The sequence below is a fragment of the Acromyrmex echinatior genome, chromosome 3 (assembly GCF_024713525.1).
Source record: "Acromyrmex echinatior isolate Ae372 chromosome 3, ASM2471352v2, whole genome shotgun sequence".
In the NCBI taxonomy this organism is placed as follows: Eukaryota; Metazoa; Arthropoda; class Insecta; order Hymenoptera; family Formicidae; genus Acromyrmex; species Acromyrmex echinatior.
In genome coordinates, this window is record NC_141854.1 from 15,900,864 (window position 1) to 15,921,299 (window position 20,436).

The window sequence follows — 20,436 nt, forward strand, 5'->3', positions numbered from 1 at the left end:
TTGACACCAGAAATTAAACGAAATTATATCGGCATTTTTGAATCCTTACAAGTTATTCGTAATCGTCTTTAATTAACAGATTTGAACAGCCAATCACACAGTGGCAACACGACACACATCAAACTGCCTTCGGGAGTGTGCTCTCTATACGCAATATTTTATGCTGCAACAGGTGTTCTATTGACATATGTAGAGATATTCAATCTTAACCAAATAAACTTGTTGAAACGTGATATTTATATCACGTTAATTCTTGAAAGCTACCTTTAGATACATTATTATATCTTGATAATTATTCAATTTAACTCTCCTCTTCAATTTTGAATCGATGTATATCAAGTATGAATAGACATACAGATTCTATCGGTGCAAATGCACAGTGTACTCCACCAAATTCGAAAGACAAGAAAAATGATATTTTAGCTACTTATGATTCTCTGATATTTTCAAAAAAAGACAAGGACTGTTTCGATGTCGCAGATATTAAACGCAAGTCTCTTGCTGTGAAGCAAGATATAATAAAATTGTCGTAAGTAAAATACATTCATACATGCATATTTTTCTGTTATGTTAAATTTATCATACATTTTTATCTTTTTATTATTGTACAGCGATTCAGAAGATATGAAAGCTGTACTGCTTCGAAAGAGTCTTAAAGATCATCACAGCCTGATAAAGAATAAGAACGGAGTAAACAATTACTGGAAACAAATTAAATCTCAAATATTGGACACAAAAAATGATCTATTAAAGTCAGAATTATGGACGTTAGAAGATATAGACACTACATTGAATTTTATAAAACCTTTGACTTGTCAGAAGCTCAATACTCTACTTTGTAAAGAAAGATCTTACAATGATAGGGATATAGAGAAACTAATGAATTACTCAAAGAAGAAAGACATAGAAAGAAGTATAAAAATCTGTTCGCAGTTACAAACAGCTTCTACTCAGAATTCAAGTCAAAAACTTTCATTGAAGCCTAACACACACAGTGAACAAAATATATCTATACATTTCACAAACATTTCTAGAAATTTTAATAAGCATGTAAGTTCCGCCAAACAGAATGTTTCCAAAGTACAAACAAATGGTCAATCTTCTTATCAGAATTTGGACAGATTTGTGCAAAAAGTGCCTCCTGAGTTAAGCAATAATAATATGAATGATAAAAGCTCGTACAGATCAATAAATCCTCATGCATTACAATTAAAACCAACTGTTCCTCCACAGATTATCAGTGAAAGCGCCAATATGCAAAAAATCGATTTTGATTCCTCTAGAAGCGCCAATTACGACGAATTATACATCCAAGAGATGAAGAAGAACAAGTCTGTGCCAAAGAAGGGCGGCCGAAGGATGGCTAATTCTCAATTCGTCTGTCCTTTCAAATGCGATAAGGAAGAGTCGGCGCAAAATTACAATACGCTACAAGGTAAATCGAACGAAGAAGTAGAGGATAAAAGGCTGAAGAACATTGATCCAAATATGATCGAGTTGATAAAAAATGAGATCATGGATTCAAGTAAAATGATAACGTGGGACGACATCGCAGGACTCGAGTACGTAAAAAAAATTATCAAGGAGGTAGTAGTGTTCCCCATGTTGAGACCGGATATCTTCACGGGTCTCCGTAGCCCGCCCAAGGGGATTTTGCTGTTCGGCCCACCCGGAACAGGAAAGACTCTCATCGGCAAATGCATAGCTTCGCAGAGCAAATCTACATTTTTTTCAATTTCAGCGAGCTCTCTGACTTCCAAATGGATCGGCGACGGTGAGAAGATGGTACGCGCGTTATTTGCAGTGGCCAAGGTTCACCAGCCGTCCATCGTCTTCATTGATGAGATCGATTCGTTGTTGACACAGCGTTCGGAGACGGAGCACGAGTCCTCCAGGAAGCTAAAGACGGAATTCCTGGTGCAGCTAGACGGCGCGGCAACATCTGAGGAAGATCGTATTCTAATCATTGGTGCAACCAATCGACCGCAAGAGCTGGACGAGGCGGCAAGAAGACGTCTCGTCAAAAGGTTGTATGTTCCTTTGCCGGAACTCGAAGCGCGCAAGCAGATAATAAATAATTTATTGATGTCGGTGAATCACGATCTTAATGAGGAAGCTATCATGAAAATCGCGGAGAAATCGGTGGGATATTCCAGCGCTGATGTAACTAATCTCTGTAAGGAAGCAAGTATGGAACCGATCCGGAGCATCCCCTTCAATCAACTTGAAGATATAAAAATGGAGGAAGTGAGACACATAACAAACAGTGATTTTGAACAGGCGTTAATCAACGTGCGACCCAGTGTGTCTCAGTCAGATTTAAAGATTTATATCGAATGGAATCGTATTTATGGTTCTAGCATTGCTCAAAGTTATAAAACGTAATGCAATATGTGCAAATAACTTAATTATATTTTTTATCTTAATAATATATTATAAATAATAATGTTATAAATTACCGAAAAGAAATTCGTATTTTTATAACTTCAAGTTTTCTAATAAATACATTATTTTTTGCAAAAATAAATTCTCTTTTTAGTAAGAATTGTAATTCGTTTCTAATTATTACATCTTGATTAAAATATTAGCTATTAATTAAATATTTATCAAAGCAGACAAACAGTCTGCCTTGTAACTAACCTGCAATTGATTTATAGCAAATTCAATCATTTGCTAATCATTCAAATTTACCATTATAAAATCCTGTATATTGTGTAATTTTAAAAGCGTGTAATTGTATAATTTAAAATATATATTAATATTTTATCTTTTTTCTTTCTTTCATTTTTTTCTCAATGAAAAAAGTTACAAGAAGTTCGGATGAAAAGGGGCGTTATATAATCCATTAGTTGCATCATCTACTATTGCATCATCGAAAACGTTTCGCCAGACATTTTTTTTCAACGCATAAAACCCGCGCATTGAATCAGCTCCTTGTATTATTGCGAAGCACAGCACGCAATATATTTGCATTTACGGTATACTTGTATTTATCGCAGTCAAATTTTCGTGTAATTATACGATATTGGTCTCTTAATACATAAAATTAAACTTGTAAAATTAGAAAAGAAGAAAAGATTATGTCGGAGATAAAAGTGCTAGAAGGTGGGGCCACGCAACTATTCATCAATGCAGGTGGAGAGACCGATGGTGATCCTCTATGGGCCGCACGTTACCTCGTAACGAAACCGGAGGCTATCTTGGCCACTCACTTGGATTTCTTGCGTGCTGGATCAAATATCATACGAACAGTCACGTACCAAGCGACGATTGACGGTTTTGTAAAATATCTAGGCATCACCAAGGAAGAGAGTCTCGAGATCATTCGTAAAGCCGTCGATTATGCTAAAGAAGCTGTAAAGATTTATACTAAAGAAATAGAGAATAATAAAAACGTGACGAACCAAAAACCATTGATCGCTGGATCTTGTGGGCCTTACGGCGCTTCTTTGCACGATGGTTCGGAATATACTGGTTCGTATTGTACAAGTGTATCGCGAGAATTTTTAATGGATTGGCATAGACCTCGCATACAAGCATTGCTAGAAAAGGGTGTGGATGTATTAGCAATGGAAACGATACCTTGCGCTTACGAGGCAGAAGCTATAATCGATCTACTCAAGGAATTTCCAGATGCGCGTGCATGGCTGTCCTTCTCTTGTAAAGATGGAAAGAGCTTGGCAGACGGCAGCAACTTTCAAGAAACTGCTGTGAGGTGTTACAAAAACGCGGCACCCGGACAAATATTAGCTATCGGCACTAATTGTATCGCTCCAAAATATGTTACCTCTCTATTCCAAGGCATCAATAGAGACAAGTCAGATGATTTTATACCATTGGTAGTATATCCTAACAGCGGAGAAAAATATACAGAATCTGAAGGGTGGAACAAGGAAGGAGATGCTCCTACTTTGCACGAGTTCATTGATGAATGGCTGAACCTTGGCGTTCGTTACATCGGTGGATGTTGCAGAACATGTGCTACAGATGTAAAACTTATAAGAGCTAAAGTAGATCAACGGTTTAAACATTAATTTAATGATTATATATCGAGAATGCTATCTCACAACTTTTATGATAATACATAAATTATATTTTTCAACACATATTTTGCATGATAAATTGTATCATATTTTCGAAATTTTTATAATTTTTTTTATGTATATAGAATTTTTGTTATGTATATAGAAAATGAAAATAAATATAAGTCGAATATTATACATATCTAATGTTTATAAATATTGACTTATTTTTTATTATACATTTAAATTTTCAAACAATTTTAAGCTTTCTTTTTTTTAATTCCAGCTTCTAAGAATATGTTTCAAATCCGACAGTAATTGACAATTTGTAAAATTATAAAATGTATTTAAAAATTCACATAAAAGTATCATTATTAAGCAATATTATTAACATTATTAGGCATCAAGATTCAGCATTGACTGTATAGAGCACTTTTCGATTTTAATTTTTTTTTGTTGTGTACGTATATACCAGTAATATGTATATTTGTGCATTGGGTAAAATAGGCATTTAATATTTTAGCTTTACTTTATTAACATATTTAATTCCTTTTACATCAAAAATAGTTTATCAACTGATTATTACAAATATGTTTATCACACGAACATAGTCATGAATTTATTTTGATACATATATTATTATTACGTTATTGAATTAATATAGCTTTTGTTCATTTTTTAAATTGTTTTAAAACTTAAAAGATTTCCCATCATTTTGTTTTATCCAAAATTGCCTTTATTTATAAATGGCACGTAATTAAAATTAACGTATCATTTTTCGCTTCTGATGTCACATTCAATATGGATTCAATATGGCTATGGTGACTCAAGAGCCTTAAAAGTACGATGAGATTCTATCGATTCTCTTAATTATTTAAGAATTTTAAAATATAAACATTGAATAGTCAAGAAAATAACTTAAAATGATGAACTTGAATGGAAATACTGACATGTGCAATATAGATAATACGAAAAAAATTGTGAACGGAATTATGTAAGATAAAGCCTTTTTTTAAATAAACGTAGACATTTGCTATTTTATGAAATATATTCTAAATATCTTAATATTTTTAAAAAATTTTCATAAGTAATTAATTATATACTTACTCAATAATAATAAAATCGTTAAGATCAAAATGTATTATTTATTCTTTCAAAGATTTATCAATATATATTAAATGTTCGCCAACTGGATAAGTGCTACCTGCAATGCTAACTTCAATACTTTCTGTTTCTGCATTTACATTAAATACAGAATCCGGTGGAATTTCAGTTTTTCCTTTTAAAATATTTCCTACTACTGGCCTAATTCTTGGTCCTAGTTGCGGATCATTATATCGATACAACACGATTGAAGCAGGATCTGAACAAAATATATATTAAAGAGTCTGTATTGTAAACTAATTTAATTATTCAGAAACTTTCATATACCTTTTATATGTGTATTTTCTTTTACTATGTGGAAGACGATATCTGCAACTGTCGCAGTTGAAATTTTCATAGACAGTTCAAATAAATTGCTACAACTTTGTGGATTAATAATACATATCGGTTTGAGAACTATTGGCTTTACACAAAAATTAATGTACGGAGCACCTGGGCAACATTCTTCTCTTGTCTTCTCTGTAGCTTCGTCCGTGTATTTAATGACAATATCATGAATCTGGTGATAAATAAAAAAATATAGTAGATATACAATATATACATAGACTGCGAAACGTCGCTTGGATGCCTCCAATGCCTCAGATTCATCATTCTTGTTTAATATTAAATATACAAAAATTAGTAGTGTATGCTTACGCCTAATGTATTTTTGAGATACTCTTTGTTGGTCTCAAGTACATGGAATTCATCAAAATCAAGGGTCAAATTCAGCGCACTAAGACCAACAGTTTCCATCTTTTCTTTAACAAGCTGCACGAATGGCATTACTCTTTTCATATATTTTTTCAACTCTGCTTTGCCGGCAAATGTTGTGGAAAGAACTTTATTGTCTGGCAATTTATTTCCATTTTTCTATAGAATAATAAAAATATTAATGTACAAGCGATGTTAATTATACAATGTACTAAATTGTTACTACTTACGCAATACATTTCTCTCATCGTTTCAAGGATGACACTTTGCCAAGGAGGATAAGTCTTAGCTACCCAGATAATTCCTTGACTAGGTTTTTCTATGTTAGTAATATCGTTCTTTGTCTTAGATTTTTTCGGTGTCATGTAATTTTTTAAAAGAATTCTAAATGTATGAGCAGCATCCATGAGATATTGAGACGATTTTATTAAAATTTCGTTTATATCTCCTACAGCAGGCCAGTTTGCACCTAATATACTGTCATTCTATAATAAACCATATTATTTAAACTGTATTTTTATCAAGATAATCTAATAATCTATAAATATTTGTACTTCAATCCTACAACTTACTTTTTTAAGTAAGTCTTTCCATATATATTCACAAACATGTGGGCAAATAGGAAATAGAAGAATTATTTGAACTTCTATATACTTCTTAATTAAATCCAGATTAGCCTCTGGACTTAATTGTAAATATTTATCTCTAACTGCTTGAAGCTCATAAAATCCTGTCCTCAATGCTTCCTTGTAAAGCATTTTCGAATAATTTTCACCAGTTTCTTGTATTTTTAAATTTATTTCGCTACATCAAATAAATACATAAAATAAATTATTTCAGTTCTATAATAATTTTAGAAAATAAAAAAAATAAAAGTACCTTATAAAGACGTTGTCATGAAAATGTTTCAATTCACGTGAAACATTATTTTGACAGAAATAAGCATCCGTATTTAGTATATCTTTTATCCATTCTATAAAATTATACAATCTCAGAATTCCTGCATCAGCTGTATTTTCAATGAAATTAGCGTCCTCTATCGAATCACCAGAATCAGCTAAACAGAGACGCAGTCCATCAGCTGAGAATTTTTTTATAGCTTCGGCAAGTGTTAAAAAGTTGCCTTCTGACTTAGACATCTGTGTAATTGGAACAATTAAAATTTTATACATAACATAAATAAACATTTTAAATAATTTTGCATTACCTTCACTGAATTGAGAAGTAGATGACCATTTGCTCTTATTCCTTGTGGCCATAATTCAGGTTGATTTGGCCATATTGCTGTATGATTATAAAGAAAATATGTAAGATGATTTTGTATTAGATCTTTTCCTGATACTCTCAAGTCTACAGGATACCAATACTGAAATTCTTGCCTCATACGATCTAGAATTGCTTTGTTTATATTTGTCTCGGGCAGTTTAGCATCTTTGAAAAAGATGTAATCCCACACCTCCGAAGTCATATGAGAAGGTCTAATAAAAACGATTAAATGTTAATCACAAATAAATACAATATACATCAATTTTAATCTTATTTACTTTATTCCATATGGATTAATTATTCCATATGGTCTGTCTCCCTTAAAAGTTTCTCCTTGCAAAAAATGTGCTATTGTGTAATAAGCCATGTAAATAGTAGAATCTGACAGAGATTCTATCAGCCAATTTTCGTCCCATGGTAACTTGGTGCCTAAAAAATTTGAAATTAAGAAGATATTTATAAAAATAATTCTAATTATTTGTGATAATTCATTTACCAAGTCCATACGTCCTGGAACATGCATGCTCATGTAACCAGTCAAAACAAGCAAGAAAATTCTTTCTAACTTCATCGTGAAAGGTATCGAGATTTTTTAAAGCCTCAAGCGTCTCCTTCTTCCAATTTTCCTCTCCATAATCCAAATACCATTGGTTACATAAAGCCACAACGCATTCATCATTTGATCTTGAAATAATAGTTTTTTCAGGTTCATAATAAATCACTGCTTCGCCATTGTCAATTATCTCTTTTTGAATTAATTTCTTAATATCTTGTATCTTTTTGCCCTTATGTGGACCTAATAATAGTATGCCGTCATAAAATCCTTTTAAATATGCTATTTCTTTTGCCTCTGTGAGTTTAACTTTATCATTTTGGGATTGAATCTTTAACTGATCATATAATGTTACTGCTACTAAATTGCCCAGTTCTGGAACTTCGATGATTGGAATCTGGTACATAAAGATATGTGAAAGATTTCATGATTTTTTTCCAATCTTTTATAATTAAGTAATTCACATTATACATCATTTACTTACTGGATTATATGGCAACACCATTTTATCAGCAATTCCGTATTTCTCTCTAAGTGATTGTTTCTTTTTTAGATCCACTAATGCAGCATAATCATCTGGAGAATCACTAGGGACGGAAGTTACGATACCAGTGCCCTTATCTTCTTTTATCGTTAACATAGGCAATGCATAAATCACTTTATTAGATGTGAGAGGTGCTTCCAATTCGAGTCCCAGTAAATCCTATAAACATTTCTTATGTAAAGATTTTGAAAATATAAATAATATCTACATTGAATAAATAGTACTTTGCCCATGAGTTTTTGTATAACATCTATCTTTCCCTCTTCTTTAAAGAAACCTTGATAGGACATATTCTTAGCCGCACGTTCTGTAGAAATATATACATCCCCGCACGCTAAATTATACGCTATGTAGTTCATGTCTGGATGAACCCAACAATTTGTTTGACCATACATTGTCTCTGGTCTTAAAGTTGCAGCTACTAAATAAACTGATTTATTGTCAAAAGTCCTATAAAAGTTATATTATTTAGTATTAGTTACGAATTAAAAAATTCTAGTGTTTTGTAAATAATATTAAAAATAATAAATTGTAAAATAATATAATTTGAAAAAAATATTACTTAATAATTTTTTGAGGGCATCGAATTTTCATTTTAATCAATGTATATTCTTGTGATCCAACACCTTCACCAGAGGCTCTATCGTGATCCATACAAGGTTGACCGTCTTTTGGTGAATAAATAGTATATCTCTTTCCATACTTAATTTTATTCCTAGATTTTAAATGATGAAACTGCCAGCGTATAAAAGAGTCATAAAATGGATTTGCATCTGTTGTAATAAATGTTCTTCGCCAATCCACCTAGAAATTTTAAAATCAGATATATGAAACTTAAGAAACCTATACAAAAATAATTTCTACTTTTTATCTTACACAAAGACCCATAGATTGTAAGTCTTGCATAGCGAGCGGTGGAAAATATTCTAACCAATATGTAGCATTGGTAAAGTTCTTGATTTCTTCATCTTGTAAACCAAGAGTTTGCATAATTTGCCATTGATACTTAATTATACCGGCCTTGGCAACTGCCTTACTCTAAAATTAATATAAATAATTTTCTCCATCTTTTTAAAAATATCTATTATACTATTAAAATCAAAATTATTAGAATTTTTTACTTTTTTCCCTTTACTTTTATCCTTTAGCACATCACTCTCTTTTTCCTCTATTATTTCAATTTCTTCAGGAAACTTGGGTGGATAACCATATGTTTCAATTTCTCTCTTTAATTTATCAGCACATGCTTTAATAGGCATACCCGTGCAGTGAAAACCAAAGGGAAAGAGTACTTTCTTTCCCAAAAGATGATTGTATCGAGCAGCAAACTGTTACATATTATTAATTTATTCGTATATTTAAAATAAACAAGTATAACAGATAAAAAGATATATAAAAATAATAAATAAAAATAATAAAACAAAATTTTAAAAATATTGCATATACATACTTCACATTTTGATAATGAAAATGCATGACCGAGATGGAGACGTCCATTCATATAAGGATATGGAAAAGTTACAAAAAATTTTTCATCTTTTGAGTTCTCATCTAAAGGTGCATCCATGTTGTATACGTTTGCGAATTTCCATTTCGCTTGTATGTTTTTCTCAATTTCTTGAAGATATTCAACTTTAAAGGTTCCTTTTCTCTCTGAGGTCTATTACGAAAGATATTTTTTTTAACAATGATGCAAAATAATATATAACATTATTATAAATCAAATTGGCCAGATAATATAATTGTTTTCACTGCATTTGTGACAATTGAAAATTACGATAAATTATGATATAGATAAATTATAATGTAATTTATAATGTTCAATTGTAATAAATGCAATAAAAAAATAATTGTTTTACCGTTCAAAATATATCCGATTTTTATAATGAAATAATATATTTATAGTTATTTTTATATATATAGCAAATAGGTTAAGCTGCATAAAAATATGCACTTTGCTTTATGCTTACATATATGTGATAAAAATAGCAAAATTTATTATTTAATAATCACATATATTTACCATTTTAATTACATTTATTGCAAACAGCAATAAGTAACAATATTACATATGTTCACGAAAGTTTACTGCACGATAGTTCAAGGCGTGGAACGTGGACGGTGGAACAGCACAGCATGGAACCAATGATGCGAATTCCGGGCCGCTTACAGTACAGTTACTAGCATGAAGAGGGCATAAAAAGGTACATACACTACAATGAGTCCATATCTGTGTATATTTTCGCATGCGTGGTGTCCGTCTATGCTCTCTTCATGCTAATAACCGTGTTGCAAGCGGCCCGGAATTCACATCACTGCATGGAACATGGAACTCCTCCATACACATACGCGTTCACTTCACATACACGATACACACACGATACATATGTGTATAATGATGAAACATATATAGGTATTGCAGTTTCAAATATAATCTAATTGTGCCTTGAAAAGAAGAATGAATAATCAGTGCAGTTAAAAAGAACAAGTTCATCTATAAATATTTAATTCTTGAAAAACGAATTTTATATATACAATTTCTTGAATTAAAATTATTTATTAAACGCTTAATTCATAAATTTTTTATTTACGTTAATGTTTAAAATCAATGTTATGTAGGACATAATATAATTTATTAATTTTTTTAAGTTTTTGTATATAGGATAATAAATAATATAGAAAATCGCATAAAAGAAAAAATCGACATATTTTTATATTATAATGCTTTTTTATTAAATTAGATTTTATTAGATTTCAATACTATAAATTAGTTTCACACTCTTTATAATTTACTTTTTTATATTTTATTATATTAAAGTATATATATATATATATATATGTGTGTGTGTGTGTGTGTGTGTGTGTGTGTGTGTGTGTGTGTGTGTGTGTGTATATATATATACTTTAATATAATAAAATATAAAAAAGTAAATATATATATATGGTGTTTGTTTTCTTATCCTTTTACATTTGTGCAACAGATTTTAAACCTAATAAACTAAAGCATTTCTCTAAAATAAGCGCAGTAGCTTCCATGAGCAAGAGACGTCCCATATTTATTTTTACTATTTCACCAGACTGATCCTTTTCCACGCAGTAACATTTGTCGTAAAATTCTGTAAATGCGCATGAAACCTCGTAACAAAACTCGCACAGCGGATTCAAGTATAGGTCTTCGGTAACGCCAAGAATTACATCGGGAAATTTTAACAATACTTTGGCCAGTTTCCATTCTTTTTCGTGTTCTAATGAAATCGGAACTTCATGCGAACGCTGTCGCAACTCGTCTTTTGTAATGTTCGCCGTTCTAGCAATAGAACGAATTCGAGTTAAAGCATACAATAAGTAAACGGCTGTGTTGCCTTTATCTTCTAGCATTTTATCAAATGAAAATACATATTCATGATTTCTATTATGCAATAAATCGGCATATTTTATGCAACCGTATGCCACCGATTCTTGGGCTGCCTTTAGTTCTTCTTGCGACAATACTTTGTCACGTTCTTTCTCTTTCAGTTTTTGCAGTGCTCTCTTCAAGCCTGAAATGCAATATGCGTAACAGTTAAATTTTCAGAAATGAAGTAATAGTATCAAATTAATAATTAAAATCGTTTTATTACCTTCGTCCAATAATTCGCTGAGTTTCACAGTGTCACCGGATCTGGTTTTAAATTTCTTTTTGTCTTCACCTAAAACAGCACCGAAGCCAACATGATCCATCCTATGAAAGCTTTTCAAGATACCTGCCCTTTTGGCACAACTTTTTATGATTTGGAAATGCAGAGATTGACCAGCATCTGTCACATATATCAACTGTAAAATTATAGAAATTATAAAATTATTTAATGATATATTAGGAATATAAAGATGCTTATAAAATGCGAAATATGATACTTGCCCAATCTGCTCTTTCCTTTTCGATACGATACTTAATACAAGCCATGTCTGACGTATCATATGTAAAACCTCCATCAGATTTTACTATAGTTAATGGTACCCCACTACCATGTTTCTCTCCCCACATTATCTTTCGCCCATTATCTTCTTCTAGCATATTTTTTGATTCTAGCTCTTGAATTATCGACTCCATATATTTCTGATAAAATGATTCACCTCTTTCTATCAGTTTGATATCCAATCGAGTATATACTTTCTCAAATTCTGCATCAAATACAAAAATAATTAAGATTAATTAATTCTTCTTTTTGAATGATTAATTATATCAACACAGCTAATTACTGTATTTACCTTGCCTAGATACATCACATATCATTTTCCATGCTTTTGTCATATTAGGCTCAAAAGCTTGCAATTTAACGACACATTCGTACGCACGTTTTTTGAATTCTTCGTCTTCATCAAATCTAGTCTTAGATTCTTTATAAAAAGTCTGTATGTGTACACAAATGTATAAATTATCAATATATTTATAAAGTAATTATACTATATATACTACATTATATGACTATATAATTACCTGAAGATCTTCAATTGGAGGAGTAATGGTTAAATAGTTGGGAAACTTATCTTGAAGATGTGCTATCAACATACCAAATTGTGTACCCCAGTCACCTACATGATTAAGTCTCAACACATCATGTCCTAAGTATTCTAACAATCTTGAGATACTGTCTCCGATTATCGTAGATCTTAAGTGTCCAACATGCATTTCCTTGGCAATGTTAGGACTAGAAAAATCTACAACTACTCTTTTCTTTTTAACATATGGAGGAAGAACTTCACCAGCCCATAACCAATTGCGCAGAACAGACTGTCCAAATTCACGTTTTAGATATATGTTTATGAATCCTGCACCAGCTATTTCATATTTCTCAATAACAGAGGATACTTTCAGCTTGGACATAATTTCTTTAGCAACATCACGTGGACTTACTTTGGTACCTGTAATAATAATAATAATAATAATAATATTGAATTTATGTTTTTCTCGTCAAGTTTTATTGAATACAATACTGAGAATAAAATATTAAATATTTTTAAGTAGTCAATTTTTACCAGAACTACTTAGTTGTTGTGCTAAAGGCATTGCACTGTTACACTGATAATCTCCAAATTTAGGATTAGTGCTAGTAGTCACTATTACTGGTGGATCTAGTATATCAGGATAAGCAGCACTGATAGCCTTATGAAAAACAGCAGAAACATTGTTCTTTATACTAATTGTATCTGCAGTTCCAAATAATCCCATCTTATTGTCTAGTTTATCTCTCTGCATTTCCACAGTCTATAAAAAATTATAACAAAGAATACACATATGCGAAATAGATAAAAAACTTAAATAAATTCTGTTACAATAATACAAATTCTCTACACTTAAAATCTACCCTTTTAAGTATCGTTATCCTGTGCGTCAATTTGGCATTTTCCTGTTGCAAATTCTCGAATTCCTCTTTAGTTATATTACTCGGAATATCAGTCATAAAGCTCCGTTGCAGCAATTCAAGTTGCTGTTTTAAACCGAGTATTTCTCTCTCCTGCAATATTGAACAGTATGAAAATCACATAACCTCACAACTATCTGAACTATCGAAAGTATCAAATTATTATAAATTTCTAACATAATAATCCATGAATATTAAAAATTAATTGCCAGAAAAGTTTACCGCTGCGGTTGCTCGTTCGTTAAATAAATCCATGTCTTTTTTCGACAGCATTTCAATTTTTTTCAGTTTTCAAGAGGACCTTGGAGGCTGGGAGGCCCTGTTAACAACGTGGTCAGTAGTCGGTTTTATTTCAAAAGATGCACCGTCGATAAAATAGGTTTGTGACTCAATAATCCTAATAAATACAAAATGTAATCCTAATAAATACAAAAATTCCATTCATGTAATTTACACACACACACACACACACACACACACACACACACACACACACACAACACACACACACACACATTAATATAAAAAAAAATCATACAATTTATAATTAAGGCTACGTTCCACTTAACACTCATGGAATTATTTCATCTTTGTTGTTTATCAAATGTTAAACAAGGACAAACAATGCTCGCAAGCGTTGCGATCGTCAAGTGGAATGCAGCCTAAGTAGTCTTTTCCAATTTTTTGCATTATGTAGTTATTTTAACTCAGTTGAACATGTTTTTCTATTTAATAATATGTTTTTGGTAGTAGTTTCATTTTTACTTTTTAGAGTTTGTCAATACATGAGGGAACCTACAGTTTAACGAATCCGAACGGCGGAAAAATTGGGTTTAACGTGATATTATAAATTCAACAGTGCAACAATAAATTCCATTATTAAAAGACATCTATAATTAAGTTTATTCTAATCTGCTATAACTTATCCATCTTAATTTCCTAATGAATAAAGAAACAAATTACTATTTTAAATGAATAACGCATAATAATAACGAGTTATTTTTCAAAAGTTACTTTCCTCCTAATTCTGGCATTATCGTTAAAAAATTGTAACGTCATTATTAAATCATTACTGTAAAATAATATATAAAAAGAAAAAGAGGATCGCCAATTAAAATCGGCGAAGGTGGTGGAGGGTCTCTATAGGTTGATTCTAAGGTTGATTCGTTTTTATCAAATTTAATCAAGATTTCTATTGTAATTATATTCGATCGAAAAAGAGAACAACCTGAAAAGTTGAAGCTGTTTTTACATTTTTCTGTAATAAATATAATTTGTAAATTTATTAATGAATTTTATTAATAGCGAGTATTGTAAAAATATGACTATACATATCTTATTTTTTGTTCAAAAAATGAAAAATTAAGAAGAATTCATAGTATTGTTCAATTTCAGCGACAAATGAGTTATGTGATTTCGTATATTGCTTTGACTGCCGCTCGTGTAAATAAGTTAGCAGCGATGGAATTAACAATTAACGTATATTAAGCTGCTATTTTAACACAATCAAATGCGACTTACACAAAAATTAATTGCTATTTTTGCTAATTGTTTGTTCTATTTCTGACTCTTTTGCTTTAGCCAATTCGCAAAAAACAGTGGCTGTGCTTGCTTAAGATTAGAGTCAGACACAAAGGAAAAACAGAAAATTAAACAAATATATATATTTGTAATATTATTTAAGAAAAATTGATTTGTTTTTCGATTTCATTGCACCAGTCGATTCTCCAAAAACAATAGTTGGAATATTTACATTTTATATGTACCAACAATTTACAAATTATATCTGTTGTTTGCAATAACAGACTATATAAAAATATTCAATTTTGTGAGAAAAACATTACCTAAAATATATTCAGAAGAGTGACATACGGCAAAGGTGCTAAATAAAAAAAGTCCCTTTTTTATATCAATCATTTATTTTCTCCATACAAATTATAAACATGTTTTTCAAATACTGTACATATACTGAGTTCTATTATATTTTTAAACCTCTAATTTAATGATATATCATTTTATTTATTTTTTTCATTTACTCGTTAAAACAACTACTTTGATCCTCATTTCATTTCATTTATGATAATATACAGGTAGATCCTTTTGTTTTCTTTTTTTCTCTGATGAATCTTTTTTAGTCATTTTTACAATCAAGCTCAATTCTTTGATATGGCAGTTCCAGGATATGAATAAATTAAATTTTTTAAAGGATGCAAATTTTTTCGAAAGTTTGTCGAATTAACGGACCGAATAGACGTAGTCAATACTTTCATAGAGATAAAATTCGATTTAATTATATTAGAGACGGTAAATATACGGTTTAGAATTTAAAGCATAATTAAAAATATTCTGTTTCATAAATATATTTTAATTACTCATCTATGTATCTAACTGTTTATAAATACAAAGAGTAAATAAAATATATTAAATAATTCATAAGTAATTGTTTCATTTCTCAGTAAATACATAATTTACATACAGCTATTTAGCAATATAGTTATTAACATAGATAAACAAAAATAAGTAAGAGTTAACAAAGAAATATCAAACATCTATTCTTGTATCAAAGTATCTGTAAAAAACTAATAAATCTCTATGAAAATATTAAGAATATTTTTGCATTTTTTAACTTTAATTTCGAAATGTGGAACTGGATTCATAACGAGTTGCAAGCAAAACAGTTTCTCTCTTCTCACGGGAGTACTTATTACAAAAATGTAGCTGCTGGAACTTGAACAATTTCTCATGGTCTTCAATGTAAATATATACAAAGATATTTAACAAATCTGAGTCAATCGATTGATCGTATCGTATGTTATTGTGTACAGTGCAAGTTGTTTCTTTTTTTTTCTTTTCCTTAATCTACTTCTGCATTTTGTATCTTTTTATCGGGCCTCGATTTTCGATATCATCAATATAGAGTGAGAGAGTACTATTTTCTATCTTCACAGAAGACATAGATAAATATATATTTTTATAATCTTTTCTTATAAATGTAATTCGCTTACTTTAAAATCATTACGCGTAAATGTCAATAATATTAGTGTCGGTGCTCCTTTTTCTCAATTTCATACTCGTTCTGTTTTCAAATTTCTGTATAAAATAAAAATCTACACGACCGAATCAAATTTCTGTGAGTATCTTTCAAAAATATTGCGGAATTTTTTTAGAAACAATGTATTACTAAGCAATTCGATATGTAACCACGAGACGTTACCTTGTTCATTATATATGTAATTATAATTAAATATGTATTATAAAAACATTACATGTTATATTTATTGAAATTACTGCAAATGCAAAATAAAAAACTTTGTCTTTAATAATTATTGACAAGCAACGTATTGCAAAAAAATTATATTAAAAATTATATAAAAAATTATATAACTTATTTATATGTAGCATAGTCGTGGTTACAATTTCAATTTAATGTGTAAACGATTTTGCTAAATCACAATTTACATATTGACGAAAGATATAATAAAAAACGATGAAGGAATTACTACTGGCTAGCATCCATTTGAAAGAAATACTGCCACGAGTCATTTTTGGAGATCATACAAATAGATATATTATTGAGAAAAATTAAAGTTACTTTCTTTTATATTTTTAAATATTTTTTTTAACTCTCTTCCGAGAATTACTTTCAAATAGACACTGAGCTTATATGAAAAAAAAAAAAAAAAAGAAAAGGTAACAATGAGTAAAACATATAAAAGCTGCCAGTTAAAAAACACATTCACATATCGATTAAACATAAATTCCTTTCTACTCCAGTCAACCCATGTAGCAAATTCACTTCTCACCTCAAATAAAAAGCGACATTTCTGACTAAAAGAGATCAAAATACATTGCCACTTGTTCCGTAAAAGTTAATTAAAGTAAGAATACAGTAAATAATATTATCTTATTAAAATATACACGACCTTTTCTCTTGCTTATGTTACTATTTACTCCTCGATAGGCAAGTCCTGTTCCGGGAACACACAACAGATCGAATTAAAAAATAAGTAAAAACTTCCTGTGCGCAATTACACATTACACACACACACACACACATATATATATATATATATATATATATATATATATATATATATATATATACATGAGATGTGATTAAATAAAGTCAACTGCAAGATATGGTCCTCTACTCGTTTAAACAATTGCCACTAAGTTCATGAAAAATCTCTGTATGCATTCTCTATGGTCCATGTTTGTGTAATATGTAAATAATATTATTAAGTACGAAACGTTTTTTTGCAACGAGCTATTGTATCCCCTTATATCAGTGCTTTGAAAAATACTTTTAACTTACAGAGATTTGGAGAGCGATATTGAAATCAGATCGAATGATGAACCATAATTTGAATATCAACGCTCCATGTCATTATGAATGTAATGCCGTATGTTTTGCTATAATTTTTTTTAAGATTGATTTCAATACACTCTTGATCGAAAAATGCCAAGATCAGATTTTTAGAGTAATCAAAGTCCCTATCACATAGCTATAACTTATGATGGTGGCCTTCCATCTGTATAATCGATGTATATCGATCTGGTATATCGCTTTGTAAGTGTAGAGAAAGATAAAAACAAACAAAGTACGCTAAGTAAAGAAAATCATTCATCAGTAAGAAATACTATAGAAAATGATCTTAGAATACAAAGTAAAGCGATTATTATGAGAAATACAAACACATCCCTTTAACCTAAGTGTCGCTGCCTAATCAGAATGGATTTGCATATTAGCAAATGCGTTTTATAAGATTAAATTTGAAAAATATATATAAATAATCATTCTTTTTTAATGATCAATTGCAGATTGATCGCTGTAGCAAGAATCTCACTGAAAGAATTTTAGCATGATGCGAAAAGCAGTTCTGTGACAAAGTTTAAAGAAACGCATGTTAATGTTCAATATTTCATTTTTCTTTTGTCTCTTATTTATAAATCTGATAATTAAAACAATATATAATATTGTATTTCATATTACATAAAAAAATCATAATGGCATATCTCTCGGTCAAACTTCATTTCTTTTAAAACTTAGAAATCACTTAGATAACTTTATACACGATCATTTATAACAATGTAAATCGTAATCATTGCATTAATATTTAACATATATACTCTTATACTTAATATATGTATATCTGTGTGTGGATGTTTCTTGTCTCGAGTCTCTATAATATATCGTCTAATTATAATAATAAAACTATAATACTAAATCAAATATTGAGGTACCATGCCTTTCCGAGATCAGAGTCTGTTTCTGTTTTCTCTTTTTTTTTATTTTTGTTGCATAATTATATCTTTCTATGCAGTTTTATACCAAAATTTATTGTCGATTTTAAATTAATTCATTACAATATATTCTCTCTTATTAAAATTGATTCTCTTTTAAGATTAATCGACGGTTTATTGAGACGTCGATTAAATAGGACAATGATTATGATCATAAAATATATACATGAAAAACTTTTTAATTCCTATTTTATTATAAAATTTGCAATTATATGATATTTTAAAGATATTGTTCGGGATAAAGTAAAAATTTCTTCTTAATATTATATCAATTTTTTATCTATTAACTCAAGATAATTACACAAAGTGTAATTAAATTAAATTATTAAGTTACTAAAAGTGTGAATTTTGAATCAAACTCAAGCTCGGGCTGGCCAGTACTCTATTATATATGTGTACATATGTGTGTAGAGTCCTTATTAAGGAGTTTCACGGAAAACGTTCGCAACATATTTCATTAATTTTATTTTGCCTTACAAAACACTCGAGTTCGAGAATAGAAATTAAACTCTTTTTGGGATATTTATAATATTTATTATATAATACTTAGAATTTTTCATCTTTAATTTAATTTCTTAGCATGCACAGCCGGTTCTTGAAATATCGCGCAACTTGTTTCTTTTATTTTCTAATATTTCTCTACAACTAATTCTTTAAAATGAGAAAAAATATTCTTTATAAAATTGAAATTTATGAAATTAGCATGTTATATAAGAAAAAATTAGCATATAAAAATTTGCAAAAAAAAAAGAAAAACGTAGGCAATGGAATATTATAATAATTGTATAGGAAGTTTTATTATAACATCTATTATTTACTCAGTATTTACAACTGTTTATAGGATGATTTTTCATAATTTTTATGTCATCGACCGAATATTTTCCATCGAAACTCTCCTATGGACGCGAAAATATTTTTGTATAAGTGTAAACATGTTTACACTCATATATTCACGCATCATATCGCACAATCAAATTTCTCTATTCTAAATGTTCTTCTATTCTAAATTAGCTGAATTCCTCTAAACTAAATTTCTCTTTTTACGCTACTGCTTACTGTTTCCCCATTTTGTCATATTTGACACAATAATGCAATAAGAACAAAATATACTACGTAATAACATTTTCAATCAATTCGTGTCATAAGAATAAGAAGTAAAGAAAAGATTACAGAAATGCTCAACATTGCTCGATTCCAATAACTTTAGAATAGAGGAACTCTGCTATATGCATATATTGTATTTTCACAATATAATCATATGTGTATATGTGTATGGATGATCTTTATGTGATGGTAGGCACTGATGGGGGTGGATGGCTGCATGGCGAGCAGGTTCAAGCAGGCTAGTCTTGGACCAATCTGTATATGTGATGCTGAGCACCGTGTTCAGATGCCGATACTTCGAACACATATGCCGTACACAATAACGTTTCCTGCGTATCCCTGTTCGTGACAACCTGAAAAGAGAAAAGGTAAAAGTAAGAAAAT

General features: G+C 30.0%; 5 protein-coding genes across 9 annotated transcripts in view; 2 read left to right on the forward strand and 3 right to left on the reverse strand.

Annotated features, from left to right (window-relative positions):
- Positions 1-153: 153 nt before the first annotated feature.
- On the forward strand, positions 154-3,076 carry LOC105151353 (fidgetin-like protein 1). Of its 2 annotated transcripts, XM_087404518.1 has the most exons (3): positions 154-529; positions 612-1,050; positions 1,234-3,076. In XM_087404518.1, the coding sequence occupies exons 1-3, from the start codon at positions 342-344 to the stop codon at positions 2,383-2,385; spliced, it is 1,779 nt and encodes a 592-aa protein (XP_087260644.1). In that variant the 5' UTR covers positions 154-341; the 3' UTR covers positions 2,386-3,076. The 2 variants fall into 2 exon arrangements, with proteins under 2 accessions (XP_087260644.1, XP_011063331.2); XM_011065029.2 differs by having other exon boundaries at positions 155-529; positions 612-3,076.
- Positions 2,868-4,224, forward strand: LOC105145473 (betaine-homocysteine S-methyltransferase). The gene is made up of 2 exons (XM_011055056.2): positions 2,868-2,978; positions 3,065-4,224. The coding sequence occupies exon 2, from the start codon at positions 3,081-3,083 to the stop codon at positions 4,032-4,034; it is 954 nt and encodes a 317-aa protein (XP_011053358.1). The 5' UTR covers positions 2,868-2,978; positions 3,065-3,080; the 3' UTR covers positions 4,035-4,224.
- Positions 4,225-4,532: 308 nt separating this feature from the next.
- LeuRS (Leucyl-tRNA synthetase) lies at positions 4,533-10,422 on the reverse strand. Its single transcript, XM_087404517.1, has 16 exons — positions 10,266-10,422; positions 9,693-9,902; positions 9,364-9,570; positions 9,119-9,280; positions 8,805-9,046; positions 8,467-8,692; positions 8,183-8,401; positions 7,642-8,095; positions 7,424-7,574; positions 7,087-7,357; positions 6,759-7,018; positions 6,452-6,683; positions 6,110-6,364; positions 5,823-6,038; positions 5,454-5,685; positions 4,533-5,385 (listed from the first exon to the last, which is right to left on the reverse strand). The coding sequence occupies exons 1-16, from the start codon at positions 10,266-10,268 to the stop codon at positions 5,168-5,170; spliced, it is 3,558 nt and encodes a 1,185-aa protein (XP_087260643.1). The 5' UTR covers positions 10,269-10,422; the 3' UTR covers positions 4,533-5,167.
- Positions 10,423-10,950: 528 nt separating this feature from the next.
- Positions 10,951-14,187, reverse strand: ArgRS (arginine--tRNA ligase-like protein). The gene is made up of 8 exons (XM_011065012.2): positions 13,867-14,187; positions 13,588-13,737; positions 13,259-13,487; positions 12,720-13,144; positions 12,491-12,632; positions 12,141-12,403; positions 11,863-12,055; positions 10,951-11,781 (listed from the first exon to the last, which is right to left on the reverse strand). The coding sequence occupies exons 1-8, from the start codon at positions 13,915-13,917 to the stop codon at positions 11,207-11,209; spliced, it is 2,028 nt and encodes a 675-aa protein (XP_011063314.2). The 5' UTR covers positions 13,918-14,187; the 3' UTR covers positions 10,951-11,206.
- Positions 14,188-15,742: 1,555 nt separating this feature from the next.
- scalloped (TEA domain transcription factor 1 homolog scalloped) overlaps positions 15,743-20,436 on the reverse strand; it is a 166,248-nt gene continuing 161,554 nt past the window's right edge. For all 4 annotated transcript variants that reach the window (XM_011064987.2, XM_011064993.2, XM_011065002.2 and 1 more), the window contains one exon: positions 15,743-20,405. In XM_011064987.2, coding sequence (XP_011063289.1) covers positions 20,292-20,405 — 114 coding nt within the window. In that variant the 3' untranslated portion in view covers positions 15,743-20,291. The remainder of the gene's footprint in view (positions 20,406-20,436) is intronic.